Consider the following 19,704-nt stretch of genomic DNA (forward strand, 5'->3'; position numbering starts at 1 on the left):
AAATGAAATTTATTATTAAAATTAATTTTACATGTTTTTCTTTATTTTTTAAATATGGCTACTCAAAAATCCAAAATTTCCTATGTGACTTTCATGGACTGTGCTGCTTTAGTCAATCACATGACCTACTGGCATATATCCAAGGCTCTGAAATATCCTTAAATAAAAGAAAGCTGTTTAACTTAAAGAAGGAGTTATTTGACAAAGTGGTTTGATTACAGAACATCTATTTAATGATATCAGATTTGAGGATTAGGTTTTAGGAAATTACAATCTTGAATAAACAACTAAGAGTAGAATTCCTTTTCCTAGCCCTAATTAAATTTGATATGATGATATTTTTTCTCTTTAAACTCCAGATATTTCCACTTTATGATATGATTTTATTGGTTCTTGACAATTAGGTCAAGAACAGTATTTTTGCTTTGTATTTACCTGCCTTTGGGGACATTAAATTCCATAAAGAGCATATCACATATTATGGAGTCTACTTTTAGTCAATGGTATATTCAAGCTCATATCCAGGAAACTGCACTTCTCAATAATGACTTTGGCATTGCTCCATCTCCCCCTACCTCTCTGTCTAGACTACCACAAAATCCTACTAATTAGTCTTTTGCTGCCATTTTTGTCTCCACCCAATTCATATACATATTCCAAAATGATCTTTTAAAGCAACAACAACAAAAAGCATGAATCAGATTGCTTTTCTGCTTAAAATTCTTCAGTGATTTTCCATTGCATTTAGGAAAAAAAATTTAAATCTTTAAACATAGTCTGCATGATCACCAGACTGTGTCACTTTCTTGCTTGATCCCATAAACTCGGTTTGACTTTCTTTAGTTATTCCAATTTTTTTTTTCCATTTCTAGTGCTTATATCCACTGTGCTTAGAAAGATTTTTACTTAATTCCTGTGGAGCTTCTAGACTTTTCATCTTAATCAGATTGGCAAATTTCCAGACAAATACATTCTTCCTCTTGGTGAGACACATTTCATTCCTAGCCAAGAGTCCTTCACTGTAATCTTAAACCACAGTCTAGGAAACCAAGTCCCATATCACTACCATCCCCATAATCAGCCTTTCACTTCTTGCATCTTCCTTTTTCTTCTAAAGTCTCCTCCAGTTATTTTATAGTTTTTTGCTTAAAGCTTCATAGACATTAATTACTTTCTGGGATCCATGAAAAAATGTTAACCTTCACATAAATCAGTCCTGGAGAGGAGTAGCTGGTTGGATTGGTCGTCATGGTAGATTTTGTTTTTCAGTGTGGGCTGGTAAGGAGAATCAAGCCCTCTTTTCTTAAGCTTGAAAATACAGAGGAAATATGTATGTGTGCAGAATTTTCTAGGAAAAAAAAAAACCCAGCAGCTATGCACAAGAAAGGAAGCCTACCCATTACTAACTGGATATTCCTCTGATCTTTCATTCTGGGTTTACAATATTTCTAAAAAATTACCAGAAAATGGCAGTGCTCACTACATGGAAAACCTGGGGATGATGCCAAGGGAATTTCTTTATCTTTGAGAATATTGGAGTGAACGGTAAATAATTGATATCAGATTTAGGTACTAAGGAGAAGATATGTTATAAGCATTAGGGAAATTTGTCAAAGAAAATAAAAGAAAACCTGTTACAAAATATTCCCTCTAAAATACTAAGAAATTGGCTGATTGTATTAATTTTTTATAATATGCCCTATGAATTTTGTAAAGGAAATATACATTTTCTTTTTCCAATATATCCATTGCCAAATCTCTGGTAGCGGAGTTTTAAAATAAGTGGAATTCAATGATTAATTCCATACTCCTTTCTTTTGCTGTTAGATTGGGTCTGTATCAGGCATATTTTCACATGCTTGGCTTCATAGTCTCTCTCTATACTAAAGATAAGGCAGAGTGCAAACCTGACTCATTAGGAACCAATCAGAGGAACTTTATGTGAAAAACTCCCTTTAAGGAGGTACAGGCAGCATAAACAAAATTTTGAAAAACAGTGGAAGCAAAGGTAGAAATAGTTACGTTGAAATAGCTAGGACAATAGGTATTTCTCATTTAAAAATGAGAAATTGTATTTAATTTTCAATATAAAAATTAGCCTTTTCCTAGCCACATATTCATCAGAAATGCTTACTTTTTGAAAAATTTGGTGGGTTTTGGCCATTATTTGCCAGCTATCTTCTGTTTGGTAAATTTCCAGTTATTGGATAGTTTGCATTTACTTTGTCTTAAAATGATTCAATTTTTCAATAAGAGAATAAACATTTAGAAATGTTCAACAGATTTTTAACAAGTAAAGGATATCCTAGGAATAGATACATAAATTGATATATTATTTCCGATCATTGTACTTAAAAACTAGGTGTTACAGATATACAAAGAGATAATTTGAAGGATGTACTGTTTTCTACACTTAATTATTTTGGAACCCAACCCTCAGACTATTGATTTTCATTTTCTGGAACTTTAGAATAACTCTATTTTAAACCACTATTAGAACTGGAAAATCCTAGAAACTTAAAGCCTTCAATACTTCTGCATGGCACTTTTCTCTGTGCTGGAGCCTGCCCTCCAACCATGTGGACAGGTATCATGTGGATCTTGTTCCTGACAGTGGCTTTGTTACTATCGAAGATCTTGGAGGTGGAGAATATCAGGTATAGTTTTCATTATTTCGTACTTGGCCAGCCTGCTTATATTTATATTTGGACCTTGTAGTAAGGTTCTTTATGAAATTCATCCAGTCTGAAAACTTACTCCTTGGAGTGTTTTTAAAAGCATAAGATGAAGACAAAAACAATGTTGAATTGATGAGTGTCAGTTTCAGCATTGGTTGACTGTTACCTTAGCAGCAGCTACGTTTTTTTTTTTTTTTTTTTCAAGTCTACCCTGAACCTACAGCCAGCCATCCAAGAGTTCATGAATAGTTTAACAAAGAAAGGGCAGAGCTATTGAGTAATCCAGGCTCATTAATTGTATACTTGCCAGGAGGATCTGTCTTTAAATCATTAATGCAGGCAACATTTCTCTCTAGAGCCATCAATGTGATTGTACTGCCTGAAAAATGTAATAATGATGGATTTTCTTATCATTTTTCTTTTATTTTTTATTGGAACTTCAGAGACACAGGTATTTTATATACTCTTAAAAACCAGGCATGAGCAACAGATTGTAGATTTTTAAGAGATTCTTAAATAGTTGTTCCTTGAGACAATGAACTAGTATAGATAGAAATACTGATTTAAGCTTTGATGATTCAGTATGCTCTGTAAAATTGTTTTTTATAAGTTATCTGGTAAATAGTTACATGACATAACAAATTTATATTTTACAATAATATGGAAGTTTTGTGATATTTTAAACTGTGCAGAGTTATGTGGTGAAGTGTTAATGTTTTGGTAGTAATAGATTTATTATTTTAGCTCACTTTTCAGGAATAATTTTAATAAGATTATTTGGTTTTGGTATTCTAGGTTGATGTTTCTGATGCTGTTCCTAATACTAGGTTTGACACAACCATCTCTTCTATTTCTGCTGCAACATATAGTTCACCTGTTAGTAGAACAGTGACAACAAATGTTACAAGTGAGTATATGGTTTTAAAATCACTTTTTAATGAAATATTTGGAGTCAGTAAAACTCAATTGCATGAATAGACTTATATTTCCAGTATGAGTGTTATATGCATGCAAACAGTTTAGAATAATTAAAGCAAAATGGAAACTTAAGAAAGTGATCTGTTAACCTGCTTTCTTCTGGTTCTTTAGCTTCCTTTACCTTTAAAGAGCAAAGATGATTACTCTATACCTGTTTGTGAAATGGATCAGAGACTGTTGATGGTAACATTTAAATAATACAGAGCCATGAAATTAAGCTCAGTGCTCTTGCTCAGAAAGGATTTTTCAGTTTTTAAAGCTGTTTCTTGTTTGTTTGGCTCTTGTGCGTAAGACTTGCAATCAGTAAGTTTCTTTTAAAAATGATTTGGCATCAAAGGGGTATTTGGCATGTAGTATTTAGTAGCATTACATTTTTTGCATTCTTATAAAAGAATGTTTTTGGTATTCTGCAAAGCTTTTATTAAAGTATTTATTTATGTAGCAGAGCTCTAGGGAATATAAATTAATATTAACCTTTGGGAACTTTGGTAGTTTACATTTGTAAATACTTTTCTTCATATTTTCTGGGGGATGGAAATACAATAATAGTTTGACCTTTTAACAAAATTAATTTTTTAATAAAATAGAACCAGGTCCTCCAGTCTTTCTAGCTGGGGAGAGAGTTGGATCTGCTGGGATTCTTCTTTCTTGGAACACACCACCTAACCCGAATGGAAGAATTATATCTTACATTGTTAAATATAAGGAGGTATGCCCGTGGATGCAAACCGTGTACACACAAGTCAGGGCAAAGCCAGACAGTCTGGAAGTTCTTCTTACTAACCTTAATCCTGGAACAACATATGAAATTAAGGTAATTATTTTATAAATAACTACTTAATATTTTATTCATTTTAAAAATAAAAAGTAGTTTTTTTTTCCACCTGGTCAAGACTTGAATCTGAATGCAGTGACTGAAGAATGAGAAACTGAGTCAACAGCCTCAACACCCACCTGAGATTTTAAAACTTTGTTGTAATATCTTTTCATTTCAGTTTACATGTACATTTATATACAACACTTGTTTTAAAGAGCTTAGTTCAATGCCTTTTATGGCAAATAAGTTTAATTTAAGCAATTTGGGCTTTACAAGTGACAATATTCTCCTTTTTTTTTTTTAATTGGTGCTGGGGTTTGAATCCAGGGCCTCATGCATGTTAGGCAAGTACTCTGTCACTGAGCTATATCCCTAGTCTGAAAATATAGTACTTTTTGATTAAACTTAATGTTAGCTCTGTTATTTTTCTCCTTACCCTTTTGCATTTGCATACATATTTTTGAAATTTTGGATATTGGTTTAAGAACTTCTAAAGAGCCAGTTTTACTAAAAATAATAAATTCAATTCAATTTCATTCAACACATATTTGTTGAGCATTTACTATGTGTTTTGTATTTATGGACATTTTAAATTCTTTACAATGTTAAATATGTAAAATCTAACAGCTTCTTAATTGAATACTAAATAAAAAAGAGCTTATAAAAAGCAATCCGAATTAGTAAGGCCATATCAAAATATTTGCAATTAAGGGATATCTATGACATTTCCAAGGGCTAGTAAAGAATAGAGATTTTTTTTTGTCTTCCTACTATTTTCAACATAACACCCATATGTTCTTTGAGACTTAAATATAATTGAATACATAGAGGAAAATCTGTGAAAGCTAAATATGTGATCATATATAACTGAGATGCTCTTCTTAGATGGGAAGAAATGATGGGCAACATTTTGCCAGAAAGTTTTCCTTATTGGAAACATGCCTATTTCTGGAATTAAGAACACTGAATTGGAGAGCACATGCCCATAGTAGGATTTTCCCAGTGAGAAAGTAAATAAGTAAACTTTTGTTTATGCAGAAGTCAAAATAAAAAAAAATTGTGATAGCTGTTTCACGTAGAAGCATAAGTTAAAGAATGGGCAATCTTTTTTGACCTCTGAAAATTACATTATGTAGGTATTTCTTGGAACATGCACATATTCAGGTTAACTTATGTTTAAAATATGCTACTTGGTGTAATAAATATCAAATTTAATGTGAAATAAGTAACTATTGTTGAGAAAAAAGTGATATCACTAACTTAGTTCTATTTAGATCTATTTTTATAGAGGCTGAATTTTTATTCCTTTGAATTCTCTTATTTCAGGCCTATAGGGCAGCCCCTACTGTTTGTTTCATCTCTCACTTTATAAATCATCATTGTGACGTTTACTTTGTTCAAATAAATGTTAGCCATTGCAGAATTCCAATGGGTATTTGGTATGGTACATTTGATAGCTTCGGTATAAGCAACACTGTGGGGAAACCCTGTTATATATTTTACATATGTTATTTCGCTTAGTCTTAGAACATTCTTATGATTTAAGTACATTATTATTCCAATTTAAGGATGAGAAAAATGTGCCTTTGAATAGTTAAGTAAACTGCCCAATGTTAGTCATCTGAGACTTAGTATAGCTACAATTAAACCAAGGTTGTCTTGTTGCAATGATGACATTTTGCAAAAACTTGAGTTGTATTCTCATTTATGATATACTTTTCTGCCTACTATTAAGTTTATTGTGTGACTACATTATTCAAGTCTGATGTCTATTTGATTGCATTGTTTAAGTCTATTTGACTATTATTCATTAAAAAGAATATATTTTATATTCAGTATAATTATTAATCAAATATATTCACTATTTTACAAATATTTTTCATCAGTATTTATTTGCCCAGTAGAGAGTAAACTAAATTCAAATACAGTATAAATGGTGTCTTATATTTATCACAGAAATAATCATAGTTTCATGTATATAGTGTATATAGTGGACAAAGATTGAGTTATGGAAAAAATGCAACTTTCACTCAATTCTTGTTATACCATTTATTCCTCTGTGACCAGGGGCAAGTTGTTGACCTGACTTGACCAGTGTCCTCATCTACAAAATATTGACAATGGTGCCTCCTGTTTTGATTTTGTGGATAGCTCTATATTTGCCTTGGAAATTTTGTAATACTTAGAGGAAAAGACAATTTGGGTATTTACTCTATGGTCAAGTCTGAGTTTAATTTCTGATTATTATTAATTGGAGAGCAAAAATTTGAACGTAATCCTTTTGATTTATTTTAGGTTGCTGCTGAAAACAGTGCTGGAATTGGAATATTTAGCAATCCCTTTCTTTTCCAGACTGCAGAAAGTGGTAAATCATTTTTCTAAATGATTTATTTTGAAATAATATTGTCATGAGTTTCAGTCAAAGTAAATGGGGATATAAACAAAATATCATGCTCAAATGTATAAGATTCTCAATAGCATGGCTACTCCATTACTTTTAATTTCTTGTAATATTTAATTTAATCATTAATTATGTATTGTTCTTTCTGATTATAGAAGTCAATTAAATGTTATCTTGGAAAATTTTTAAAAATAAGAAGAAAACTCACAATGAAATTTATAAATACTCCTTTCATCCCGAAAAATCCCGATTATTACTTTAGTACAATTCTGGCTGATCTTTTTTTCCCCATGAGTATATGTCAGTATGAATATATGATTAATGAAAATTAGCTTGTACAAGTTATATAAGTTTATATCCTGTCTTTTCCTGTAAATATTAAATTATAAGCATTTTGTGACATTAGATTTTTGGAAATATGAATTTTAATGGTTATCATTTCATTCCATGACATGCAGTCATTACCAAACCAGTTTAAGACTGCTTCAATTCTTCCAATGGCTGAGAGGAAGACTCTTGATGTCATGCTTGACTCTTCTCTCACACTACACATTTAATCTCAGCAACTCCTGTCAGCACTGTCATCAAAAAATATTCAGAATCTTCCCTTCATTGCTAATTACCCTTTCCAACCAACTTTCTTGCCTGAATGATTGAAAAACTCCTTACTGGTCTTCCTGTTTCCAACTTGCTTGCCTGCAGCCAAACTCTCGCCACAGGAGCTGCATCATCTTTTGAAACATAGGCCAGATTATGTTACTTCTGTTTTCTTTACATGGCATTAGGAATGAAACCCTGTGTCCTTTCCCTGTTTGCATGCTTTTCCTTCTTTCTAACTTCCTCATTTCCTACTGTCTCTCCATCTGCTTCAATCACACTGATCTTCCATCTAGAGGACCTTTGCACTTGCTCTTCTTCCTATCTGGGATGTGCTTTCTCTAAATATCCATAGAACTCTCTCCTCAAGCTAATGCAGATCCTATGTGTTATTTTTCTGGCTGCATCTTGTAGAATAACCCTCATTTCCTTCTGACCCTATTTCCAACAAATATATATTTTTTCCATTGGATCAACCTGAAACATTACACATTCACTTATATATTTTTATTATATATATTAGCCCAGAACATAAGCTTTGTTATAAAAATAAGTTGTTATTAAAGGCAGGTGCTTTTATTTATTTATAATAGCAAATTGTTAGAACCAAATATATAGGAGAATGACTACATAACTTATGGCCTCTTCTTTCAGCAACAAATGTTCACCATGGAGCTTATATTCTAGGGGGATAAGATAAACAAATACATGTATTACTAAGTAATATGTCAGATGGGTGAAAAGTTCTGTAGAACAATTTCTGTAATGTTATACAATCCTGAATGTTCTATATGTCAATAGATAAAAACCTTCTGATGGTCCACTGCCAAAAGGATAAGTTTATATGGGCCTTTTGTATCTAATAGGATACAGTAGTCAGGGTTAAAAAAAACGTAAGTTTTATGATCCAGTTCCTGGTTGAGACCTCATCAGGAGAAGCCTGTGATCAGATGCTGAATTCCTTTGAAGGAGTAATGAGAGATTACTGGGGTTGGGAACTTGGAGAATATTTAAAATTAGAAATGAATGATTTTTGATGTCTAACTTCTGTTGATTTTAAACACAGACTTTCAGATTATCTGTACAACTAAAGATAAAATGGAAAAAGTATCACTTTAAAATTAAGTGGGCAGTAGGATATAAGAGAAAAAAATCTGTCAGTTTTCCGTTTTAGGGGAAACAATTGGAATGATTTTTGAATGATATAGAATTTAGTTTTATTTTGTTAATCTTGATCTTGATTTGATTCCTGCTAGAAGATGGTACAAGCAGACTATAACTTCAATTCGACAGAGTTTGATCCCTATGTATTTTGTACTTCCATTAATCAACCTAATTTCTAGGGATGTTCTCTCTCAGGCAACTGATGATTGGGAGAAAGTAGAGGAACTCTAGGATATGGTGAAAGTAATGCTAGAACAGGAGTCTCTTTTCTGACTTGCTGCTTATTTTTTAATTTGAAGATGTTCAATTAGACCAGAAATCACCAATATATTTCTTGCAATTACGGAATTATGGAATAAATGGCATTTATTATTGTTAAATTAGAAGTAATTTGTCTTTCTATGAGTAAAATATAGATTAACCAGTGATCCTATTACTGAATTGATATTATTCCATCCTTGAGCTCAAAAAGCCCAACATTTAATTTTTTGTGCAATATCATTTCAGGTAAATATTAAAAATAGTACTTGCACCTTGTTATCTAATGGAAATGCAAAAAACACTTTGAAACTCTGTGAAGATTTTTAAAGTTCTTAATGACTCAAAAGATATGTTTTATACAGATTATACTTTGAAAATTGGAGATACTTTCACATGCTTGTGTATGTATACACTTCCTTAAGGTGTGTGCTAAAACATCTGTACAGTATCAAATTTAAAAAAAATTAATATTTATTTTTTAGTTGTAGTTGGACACAATATCTTTTATTTTTTTTTTATCTATATGTGGTGTTGAGGATCTAACCCAGGGCCTTGCACGTGCTAGACAAATGCTCTACCACTGAGCCATAACCCCAGCCCATATACAGTATTAAATTTTTAATTGGATAAAGATGGATAAATTCACCCTATAAATAATCAAGAAGTAATGAAATTCTGATGCATAAAATTGAGAAGTAAAAACTAGAATATTTAAAATAGGGAAAGACTGCCAACCGTAGAAAAGAGTTGGAATTAATCTTCAAACACCATAAAATCACAAAGGAAAATACACCAGATATGTCTTTCTGAGGCAAAAATAAAACAAGTTAATAGAAATATCTTACTTAGTAGATATTGCTTTTCAGATTTAATTGAATTTGATTAGTTCTTTATGACTGTTGTTAAGACTTATTGTTAGCTCATATATAATTTGTTATTGATATATAACTATTTCAGGAATACTTAAATGCATAGATTATGCAAATAAGAAAATTTAAATATGATTAATAATCATGATAAAATTTTAATTTTGCAGTTTCACAGCATCATATATTTAACATCTTTCTTTTTGTTATATTATATTTTACTTACTCCAGAGAAATACAAATTTTAAATCTTTAGTATCAGAGAATTACCATATTGTCATTACACTTCTTACATTTTAATTCCATTTTATCAAATCCTCTTAGAGATAAAATTTTCTTCCATTATTTCATCCTTTAGTAATCGTTCTCAATAATTTTTGTATTTCATTTTTTTTCCACTAAAATGCAGCGTCTTCAAGTTTCTTCATTCCTACTGACTAACATTTAGTTCACAACAGGGCCCAGCTTCCTAGTACACCTCAAATGATTCATACAGCTTTTATTTCTAAGTTATATCCTGGCATTCTTCACTATAGTGCAAACCTAAACTCTACTTATTTGTCATCATGATACTAGTCACCTTTACCATCATACACTGTTTTACTTCTAAGGTTTGGTTTTGGTTTCTTTGCAAAGTGACTTATCACATTTGTTCTATCTGTTGAACATTTTTTTTTTGTACCAAGGATTGAACCCAGAGGCACTTAACCACTGAGCCACATCCCCAACTCTTTTTATATTTTATTTAGAGACAGGGTCTTTCTGGGTTACTTAGGGCCTCACTAAGTAGCTGAGATTGGTTTTGACCTCAATCCTCCTGCCTCAGCCTCTGGAGCCGATAGGATTATAAGCCTGCCATCTTGCCCAGCTGAAGGATCTTGATTATTTACTAGAGAGTAAATAATATCTTTATATATCTTACCATTAAATTAATGGACATAATTTTCCTTCAACTTGGCTTCATACTGATCTCATCCAACTAAAATAGTATTCAGATTATTATTTTTCTTTTTCTTTTATTTATATATGACAGTGGAGTGCATTGTAATTTTTATTACACATATGGAGTACACTTTTTTCATATCTCTGGTTGTATACAAAGTATATTCACACCAATTTGTGTCTTCATACATGTACTTTGAATAATAATGATCATCATATTCCCCTCTCACCCCTCTGTCCTATCTAGAGTTCGTCTATTCCCCCCATGCTCTTGCTTCCTATCCCACTATGAATCAGCCTCCTTATATCAAAGAAAATATTCAGCATTTGGTTTTTTGGAATTGACTAAGTTCACATAGCATTATCTTCTCTAACTCCATCCATTTACCTGCAAATGCCATGATTTTATTCTCTTTTATTGCTGAGTAATATTTCATTGTGTATATATGCTACATTTTTTAATCCATTCATCTATTGAAGGGCATCTAGGTTGGTTCTACAGTTTAGCTATTGTGAATTGTGCTGCTATAATTGTGGCTGTGTCCCTGTAGTATGCTGCTTTTAAGTCCTTTAATTGTGCTGCTATAATTGTGGCTGTGTCCCTGTAGTATGCTGCTTTTAAGACCAAGGAAAGGTATAGCTGGGTCCAATGGTGGTTCCATTCCCAGTTTTCCAAGAAATCTCCATACTGCTTTCCATATTGGCTGCACCAATTTGCAGTCCCACCAGCAGTGTATGAGTGTATCTTTTTCCCCACATCCTCGCTAACACTTATTGTTGTTTGTCTTCATTATAGCTGCCATTCTGACTGGAGTGCGATGAAATCTTAGAGGTTTTGATTTGCATTTCTCTAATTGCTAGTGATGATGAACATTTTCTCATATATTTGTTGATTGATTGTATATCATCTTCTGAGAAATATCTGTTCATGTCTTTGGCCCATTTATCAGATTATTATTATAATTAATGATTAAATGCAAAGTATGATATAATTCTAAAGAAAGCCAAATTTGAGGTATATAAAACTCAACATACAATAGTCACAAACTATTGGTCGGTTATCTATCTACTTGATGTTAGGTACTACATATTTTATAACAGTCCTGTTGTTCTGGTGCAAATGTTTGGGTAATTGTTTCAATTTGCCACTTGATTCAACATCTAATTAGTATACATAATTCCAATATATTTAAGGAAGTAAGAAATTTGTTCTTTTTTGTATATTCACAAATAACTATAGATTGAATATTATATCATATTTGTTTGAACTATTTTGCCAATGCATGTATTCGTTCAATAATGGTGAAGTAATGAATTTTTTAAAATTTTAGGCTAAAGCAAATTAAATTTTAGAAGTTATACTTAAGTAGACCATTCAATTTGTTTTTATGTTTAATTTCATAATGCAAGGAAATTTAACATCCTGAAGGTATATAAATGCCTTTCTAAATTTTGTAACAGTGTCTTTTACCTTTCTTCAATCCCTTTCATTTACCCAGCTCCAGGAAAAGTGGTCAATCTCACAGTTGAGGCCTTCAACTACTCAGCAGTAAACTTGATTTGGTATTTACCTCGGCAACCAAATGGCAGAATTACCAGCTTCAAGATTAGTGTCAAACATGCCAGGAGTGGGACAGTAGTGAAAGACGTCTCTGTCAGAGTAGAAGACATCTTGACTGGGAAACTCCCAGAATGTAATGTAAGCATTTTGGAACACTTTCTGTGCCTTGGAAGTTTTAGGTGAATGTTTGTTTTGAAGTGTTTGGCATCTGGATACTATATAATTCACCAAAGTGCTTATTTTTACCTCATTACTCATACTACTAGGCCATAGTGTAATGTGACACATATTTATCTATACGAATCATTGGAGGCAATTGGGAGAAAGATGAAAAGCTCTTAAGAAGCTCTGGAATAAACCAGGTGCTGTGGCATATGCATGAAATCCCAGAGGCTCAGGAAGCTGAGGCAGGAGGATTGTGAGTTCAAAACCAGCCTCAGCAAGGGCGAGGTGCTAAGCAATTCAGTGAGAACCTTTCTCTAAATAAAACACAAAATAGGGCTGGGGATGTGACTCAGTGCTTGAGTACTCATGAGTTTTATCCTCTGTACCAAAATAAAGAAGCTCTGGAATAAAACTTCATGAAAGAAGTCACCTTGGGATAAGCATGTAAAAAGGTTAAATGGAGATTTGTGAGGGAGCTCTTCCAGGCAAAGGACATATTTTAAGTCCCTGAGGTGAAAATGTGTAAGATGATTGGAGGAATGGTTATATTTGTACATGTAGGAAATTTAGTTTGCAAGGATTAATTGGCAAGAGTTAGATTTAGTTTTTATAGTGTATACCTTGGGGAAAGAAATTTTTTTTTAGGCCTGGGGGTGTGGCTTAGTGGTAGAACACTTGCCTAGGGTTCACAAAGCCCTGGATTCAATCCCTAGTATCACACAAAACAAAACGAAACAAAAATAATTTGTCATTCTAATCATCAAAGAGAATCATCAAGAAGTACTATAATAATGCTTTTCCTAAAATCATTTTGGTGATTATTGAGGTATTACTGATGGAGAAACATTCAAACAAAACAATTTTTTAAAAATCATTTGTAGAAATCTCAAACTCTTCGTTTTCAAATTATGATACATTTCTAATACACACACATGCCTATGCACATATTGTCACACCTAACATGTTTTAGTAGTGGTATATTTTGAGGACTTATGATAAAAAATGATGTTAACAGTTATAAAGTGGTTATACTTAAAATTATTTTAGCTCTTTGGCTCTTATACTGTTAACATGAATTTTCAACATTCCTACTATAGTTTCACCTTTATTTTAAACCACTTTTAATCCTACCCATAAGAAAGATTAAAGTATAAAGAATATAATACATATATTGTGTTCTAAAATTGTAGACATAAGTGGACTAATTACCATATAGCAAATTTACCCATAATATAATCTTCTAAAATCTTTCTCTCAAACACACACACATACACACACACACACATACACACACATACACACACACACAGACAATCAATATTTGGAATATAAAGGAAAAAGACAGGAGTGATATTTTTGTGTGTTTACCCAGTGATATCACATTATTTTCCTATTGGTGTTCATTTTACTCACCAGGAGAACAGTGATTCTTTTCTGTGGAGTACCTCCAGTCCTTCTCCAACCCTTGGTAGAGTCACGCCTCCACCGCGTACCACATATACATCGAGCTCGTTGACAAGGAGTAGGATCAGCTCTGTGTGGAAAGAGCCTATCAGTTTTGTAGTGACACATTTGAGACCTTACACAACCTATCTTTTTGAAGTTTCAGCTGTTACAACTGAAGCAGGTTATATTGATAGTACCATTGTCAGAACACCAGAATCAGGTATGCTTTCATTTGGTTAGAAAAAAATATTTAAATTATTTATGAAATAATCTTTCCTGTTTTCCATTTAGATTATTTTGTTAACCTTCTTTACTTTTCCGTAACTGTTTTCCCTCTGGTAATAGATAATAAACATCCCATCTGCAGTATCTAAAAATTTTGATTTTCTTTTATATTATGGTACTAAACTAAGTATGTAAAAAACAAACAAACAAACAAAACAAAACAAAGATTTGAAATGAAGGATTCCTCAGCTGCTAACTATGATCCAATGGTCAGCATTTATCATTCTATGACCTCAGCAATTTTTTCACAATCAACTCTGACTTTCTAAATCATCTTTAATATGTTATGGGTGTTATCCGATGTAGAACTAGCATGTGATTACCATTCAGTATCAGATAAAAGCTGTAGCTCAAATATATACCTACTTATATCCTCTTTGCAGGATAGTTTTCTCATCTGAAAAATGGAGATGGAAACAGTAACTTCAGTTTGAATGTGTTGTTAGGATTAAATAATGGTGTTAGGATTAAATAAATTCTAAGAGGACATATTTCTTAAGTTTGAGTATTTATATACTTGAATATATGTATATAAGTTTATATGGTTACTGACATAGTACCATAATATTTACACATTAGCACACATATTATCTACATTGTAGATGCTTGATATGATATGATGTTTACGTGAATACACATACATATCATAATACTGATATATATATATATATATATATATATATATATAGTTTATATATCATATACATAATAAATGTCTGATATATTATGTATGTCATAATATAGTAACAGGAATTCAGTTGCAGTTATTAATTTTTGTGTATACTGGAAATTATTAGCAGGATAATTTCACTAAAGGATACTCTTTTTTTTCCTAGTGATATTGTTGTCAGCTTCTATTATTTTCTATCATACATAAGTTTGAAATTACTTTTTCTTAATTTAAATAATCATCTCTGAATCAAATCTTTTCCTTTGTCTATATGTGTTACTTCTTTTTTAAAAAATATTTTTTAGATATATGAACCTTTATTTTATTCATTTATTTGTATGCAGTCCTGAGAGCCTCACATGTTAGGCAAGCGCTCTACCACTGAACCCCAACCCCAACCCTATACTTGTTACTTCTTTTAAGATATAAAAAAATTTCATTAGTAGTACATAAAATAAAATCTGTAAACAATAATTTTGTTTTGAATAAACACATGTAATTGTTTCATTTCATTTAAAAGAGAATAAGATATAGAAATAGCTGTGAAAATTAGATATTTTAAAATGTCATTATTACTTTTATATGAGTATTACAGTTGAATCTTATAACAGTGGGTTGTAAATTTCCTCTCAGAACCAAAGACAGATATTGGTACTAAATAGTAAAGATCATTGCCAATAAATTCTGAGGATTATTTTTTGACCCTTTCACCTATCCATCCAACAGAAGATGTTCATCAGCAGATATTCAGATGTTGTCAAATAGGATATATATGCAGGTATATATATTTGATGACAATGTAGCATTTACTATGAATGTTATAGTGAATATAAGAATGAAATTACATGTGAAATCACACACAGTTCTAAATAAAATTAGTAATTGTTGTATATTTACAAGTTAATCTAATGATTCAGCAAGTCTTACTCAAATTCTTTAATTATACTCTATTTTTCCTGTATGTTAAAAAAGTTTTGCTATTAGATTTTTTCCTTGATTTTATGTCTTATTATGTGTATTTAATAGGATATTCCTTTATTTAAAATATGTATTATATGTTCATTTTTTTCTATAATAATTTCAGTGCCTGAAGGACCACCACAAAACTGTATAGCGGGCAATGTTACAGGAAAGTCCTTTTCAATTTTGTGGGACCCACCAAGTGTAGTAACAGGGAAGTTTAGTTATAGAGTTGAATTATATGGGCCGTCAGGTAAGTCTTAATTGATTTTGTGTTTACCTTTTGGAGTAAAAATTGTTAAATGCATTACTAGTATCAAACATTTAAAAACTACCAACCTCCTTTTTAAAAACCCTAAACCTGAGGAAAATATAAAAAAAATAACAAGGAAGTCCTTTGGACTTTTTTGCTTAAAACCATAAGTGAGTCTAACTCTAGTTCCTTTACCTCCACTATTCATGTGGAGGTAAAGGAATTAGAGACTACTCCCCAATAAAGGAAGCATTGGAGGAGATATGACCCTTCAAGGTATTTAAACAAGAAGACCTTGACTTATTTTTTTAAGAAATTTTTGTTTAGTTGTAGATAGATAGAATGCCTTTATTTTATTTATTTTTATATGGTGCTGGGGATCAAACCCAGTGCCTCACGCATGTTAGGCAAGAGCTCTACCACTGAGCTACAGCCCTAGACCAAGACCTTGATTTATATCCACGAAGAACAATGGGTTTAGATTATATTAAATCAAATTTCTACTTAGGATAATGAATCTAATTTTGAACCATCATTGTGCTTTGATAATTACATGGGAATTCTCTATACCTTTAGCTAAACTTCACTGTTAACCTAAAACAGTTCTGAAAATGAAGTCTATTAAAAATAATAATTTGGGAAACGTCACAAGATGACAATTTATCCATTGAAAACAAACAGGACCTCATCACTTGCTACAAATAATTTAGGGAGTTCAAATATTGTACTGTGGGATGTGAATTAAAGAAACTCTAAAATTCTTTCTTAATCTGAGAACCTTTTGTTCTATGAAAGAAATTTCCTTCAAACAATGATGAAACAACACAAATCCACATATTGTTATTATTTGGAACAATCAAAAAAGATCCAAATTTCCAAAGCATTTCATTTTGAAATTCCTATGGTATGAAGCACATAAGCAACCTCTATTTTTCATCCTTCAGTAACTTATGTTTCTAAAATTCTGAAATATGTGTGGTTCCTTAAAAAATGATAATTTTCTGATACATATTTTCTATCTGATATTAATTTTCACAACTTTACTTAGGGAAACTTTCTTCTTTTTAGACTGGCTGATATTTTAAGATGCATTTAGCAACTATGGCAGTTAGCAACATGAAATCACTAGTGATTGTTTCAAGAGCAATTATGGTGATACTCCATCCTGAAACCATTGAAATGGTTTCAGAAAGAATAGGAGAAGATCATTGAAACAGAGGATATAGACACTCTTGAGTTTTGCTGCAAAGTGAAGTCATGAATGCAGGTGGGAAGTATGAGTAGGGTGATCAGAGTCAACAGATTTTTTTATTAGGAACAAATAAACCATGTTTGTTTGCTGAAAAGAAAGAAAATAGGAAAGATGAGAATTGTTGGAATGATGATTGCATAGGCAGAAGTTAACATCTTTTTAAATGGAATGGAATCTAATCCAGGAATTGGATCAAGATAACAATATAGGATTAGTTGAAATGGTATTTATTGTGCTTTTCTTCAGTTCCTTCAACAAGGGAAGTTTAAGGGAAATGAGAATTTCTATAAGGCAGCCATTGCATTTGACTATGACATTGAGGCTAGATAAAGCATCAAATGGTGACTAAACAAAATGAAAAATAAAGTAGGTAGTAAGATAAAGGGATTGACGTGGAAATTCCAGTGCATTTAGAGAATTGTTGTTTCAGGTCCTAGAATACGTGAAGAAGAGATACAGAAAAGTGGTCAAAAACAGTTGCATGGAATAGAGCTAATGAATAATTTATAGTTATTGGTAGTGGTGCTAATTTATGGCCTAGAAGAAGTAGCTGAGATAGGATGTAGAAATATATTATGGAGAAGTCAACATGATGTAGTGATCACCTTTCAGGATATTAATATCACCACAAATTAAAATGGCAGCATTCAACCAAGAGCTAAACCACCTAAAATAAGACCTGGAGGGCTAGGAGATGCCATTGATGATGTGGGGTTTAAAGCTGTGGGGTTTATAAGGAAGCAGCAGGAGTGGTCCCAGGTGGGTCAGTAAGGAACAGGTAGAAATCTCTCACCCACCTGAAGCCTAATCATGAGACCTGTGGTGAAAAAAATAGACTGCCACTGTTTGTGAGTGGCTACAGAGGAACAGAAGCAAGTGTACTTAGAGAATAGGCAGGTTTCAATTAGAGAAAAAGGTGAAGGAAATAATCAGAGGTAAAGTTGAGGATTTAAAGAGTTCTGCTGATTGACTATTCAAAAATTTTGTTCACAAGTTAAGCTAGAAATATTTTCAACATATATCTTCTTACAGAAAAGATATCTTCTTACAGAAAATTTAGCATTGACATTGAATAAATTGAATATAAAATAATGTCACTATTTTTATGTTGATAAAATCTGGTGTTTCTCTTAACTATGTCCAAAATAACATGGTATTCAACAGATTTTTATGACAGTAAAAGTAATTTTAAACACTGGATTATTTTCATGATTTTTTTATTGTTTTAGTTAAAGTAGTATCAATCTACAATTAAGCTAAATGTTTAAAATATATTCATTCACTTTTAATATTATAATAATAAATATTACTATATAGATTAACACTTTGGTTATTGTCCTTGGCTCTATATGTAAAAATGAGAATGATTACATGCTTGACAAAAAATAATCCATAGGCATCTTCTGCTTTTTTGTAGGTCGTATTTTGGATAATAGCACAAAAGACCTTAAATTTTCATTCACTAACTTAACACCATATACACTGTATGATGTCTATGTTGCTGCTGAAACCAGTGCAGGGGTTGGACCCAAGTCAAATCTTTCCATATTCACTCCTCCAGATGGTAAGAGTATCTCTTTTAGGGAGTTAATGAGATATTTTTGATAACTTATCAATTTTATTGAATTGGTAAAAATAAAGCAATTTGGCTTATATTTAATTAACATCATTTCCTTTTCATATTTATTTTTTAGTTGTAGTTGGAAACAATACCTTTATTTTATTTATTTATTTTTATGTGGTGCTGAGGATTGAACCCAGGGCCTTGCACATGCTAGGCAAGCGCTCTACCTCTGAGCCACAACTCCAGTCCCAGCATTATTTCTTTTTTAAACTCTTGCCTAATTTGCTCTGAATATATGTTCTCCAGAACATTAAACTTATAGCATACTTCATTATAAAAGTAGCCAAATATCAAACAAGATAAAGACATATATGAAGTTTTAGTCCGTTAGGAACTCACAATGAATTTGGGCAAAACCTGAAGAAGTCATAACTTAAAATGAACACATTTAGTGTTGTTTAACCACATTGTTTATGGTGGAATTTTTTTCACAAAAGTAGTTTTCATAGGAATTTCTGTATTCTCAATGCCTATTAACAAACTGTTTATAATCAAAGGAAATTCTAAGCAAGTGAGGATTCTTAATTGGTCCCTAATACAGATTTACCAACATTTACTAAAATTATCAAAATACTATTTCTAATCAAGAAATTTTCTCATTTGTTTTTTAAGCATGATTACTTTAGGTGAATTCTACTGTTTTAGAAAATGCTGATTATACTATTTCATAACATTTTCCCGGCTCACACTATACTTGCTAAATATCTTCATTTCTAGTTAGAGATTATAATTATTGATAATAAAATCATTTTTACAATAAACTCTTTTAAAAATCATTTTGACA

General features: G+C 31.6%; 1 protein-coding gene across 1 annotated transcript in view; it reads left to right on the plus strand.

Moving 5' to 3' along the window:
- Positions 1 to 3,075: 3,075 nt before the first annotated feature.
- Positions 3,076 to 19,704, plus strand: part of PTPRQ (protein tyrosine phosphatase receptor type Q) — a gene marked incomplete at its 5' end in the record, with an annotated part of 205,022 nt that continues 188,393 nt past the window's right edge. The window contains 8 exons of the mRNA XM_081310467.1: positions 3,076 to 3,129; positions 3,474 to 3,585; positions 4,244 to 4,470; positions 6,769 to 6,838; positions 12,204 to 12,403; positions 13,847 to 14,096; positions 15,916 to 16,044; positions 18,714 to 18,860. Coding sequence (XP_081166593.1) covers positions 3,076 to 3,129; positions 3,474 to 3,585; positions 4,244 to 4,470; positions 6,769 to 6,838; positions 12,204 to 12,403; positions 13,847 to 14,096; positions 15,916 to 16,044; positions 18,714 to 18,860 — 1,189 coding nt within the window. The remainder of the gene's footprint in view (positions 3,130 to 3,473; positions 3,586 to 4,243; positions 4,471 to 6,768; positions 6,839 to 12,203; positions 12,404 to 13,846; positions 14,097 to 15,915; positions 16,045 to 18,713; positions 18,861 to 19,704) is intronic.

Source organism: Spermophilus citellus (assembly GCF_964194105.1).
Source record: "Spermophilus citellus genome assembly, chromosome: 10".
NCBI classification, from domain to species: domain Eukaryota; kingdom Metazoa; phylum Chordata; class Mammalia; order Rodentia; family Sciuridae; genus Spermophilus; species Spermophilus citellus.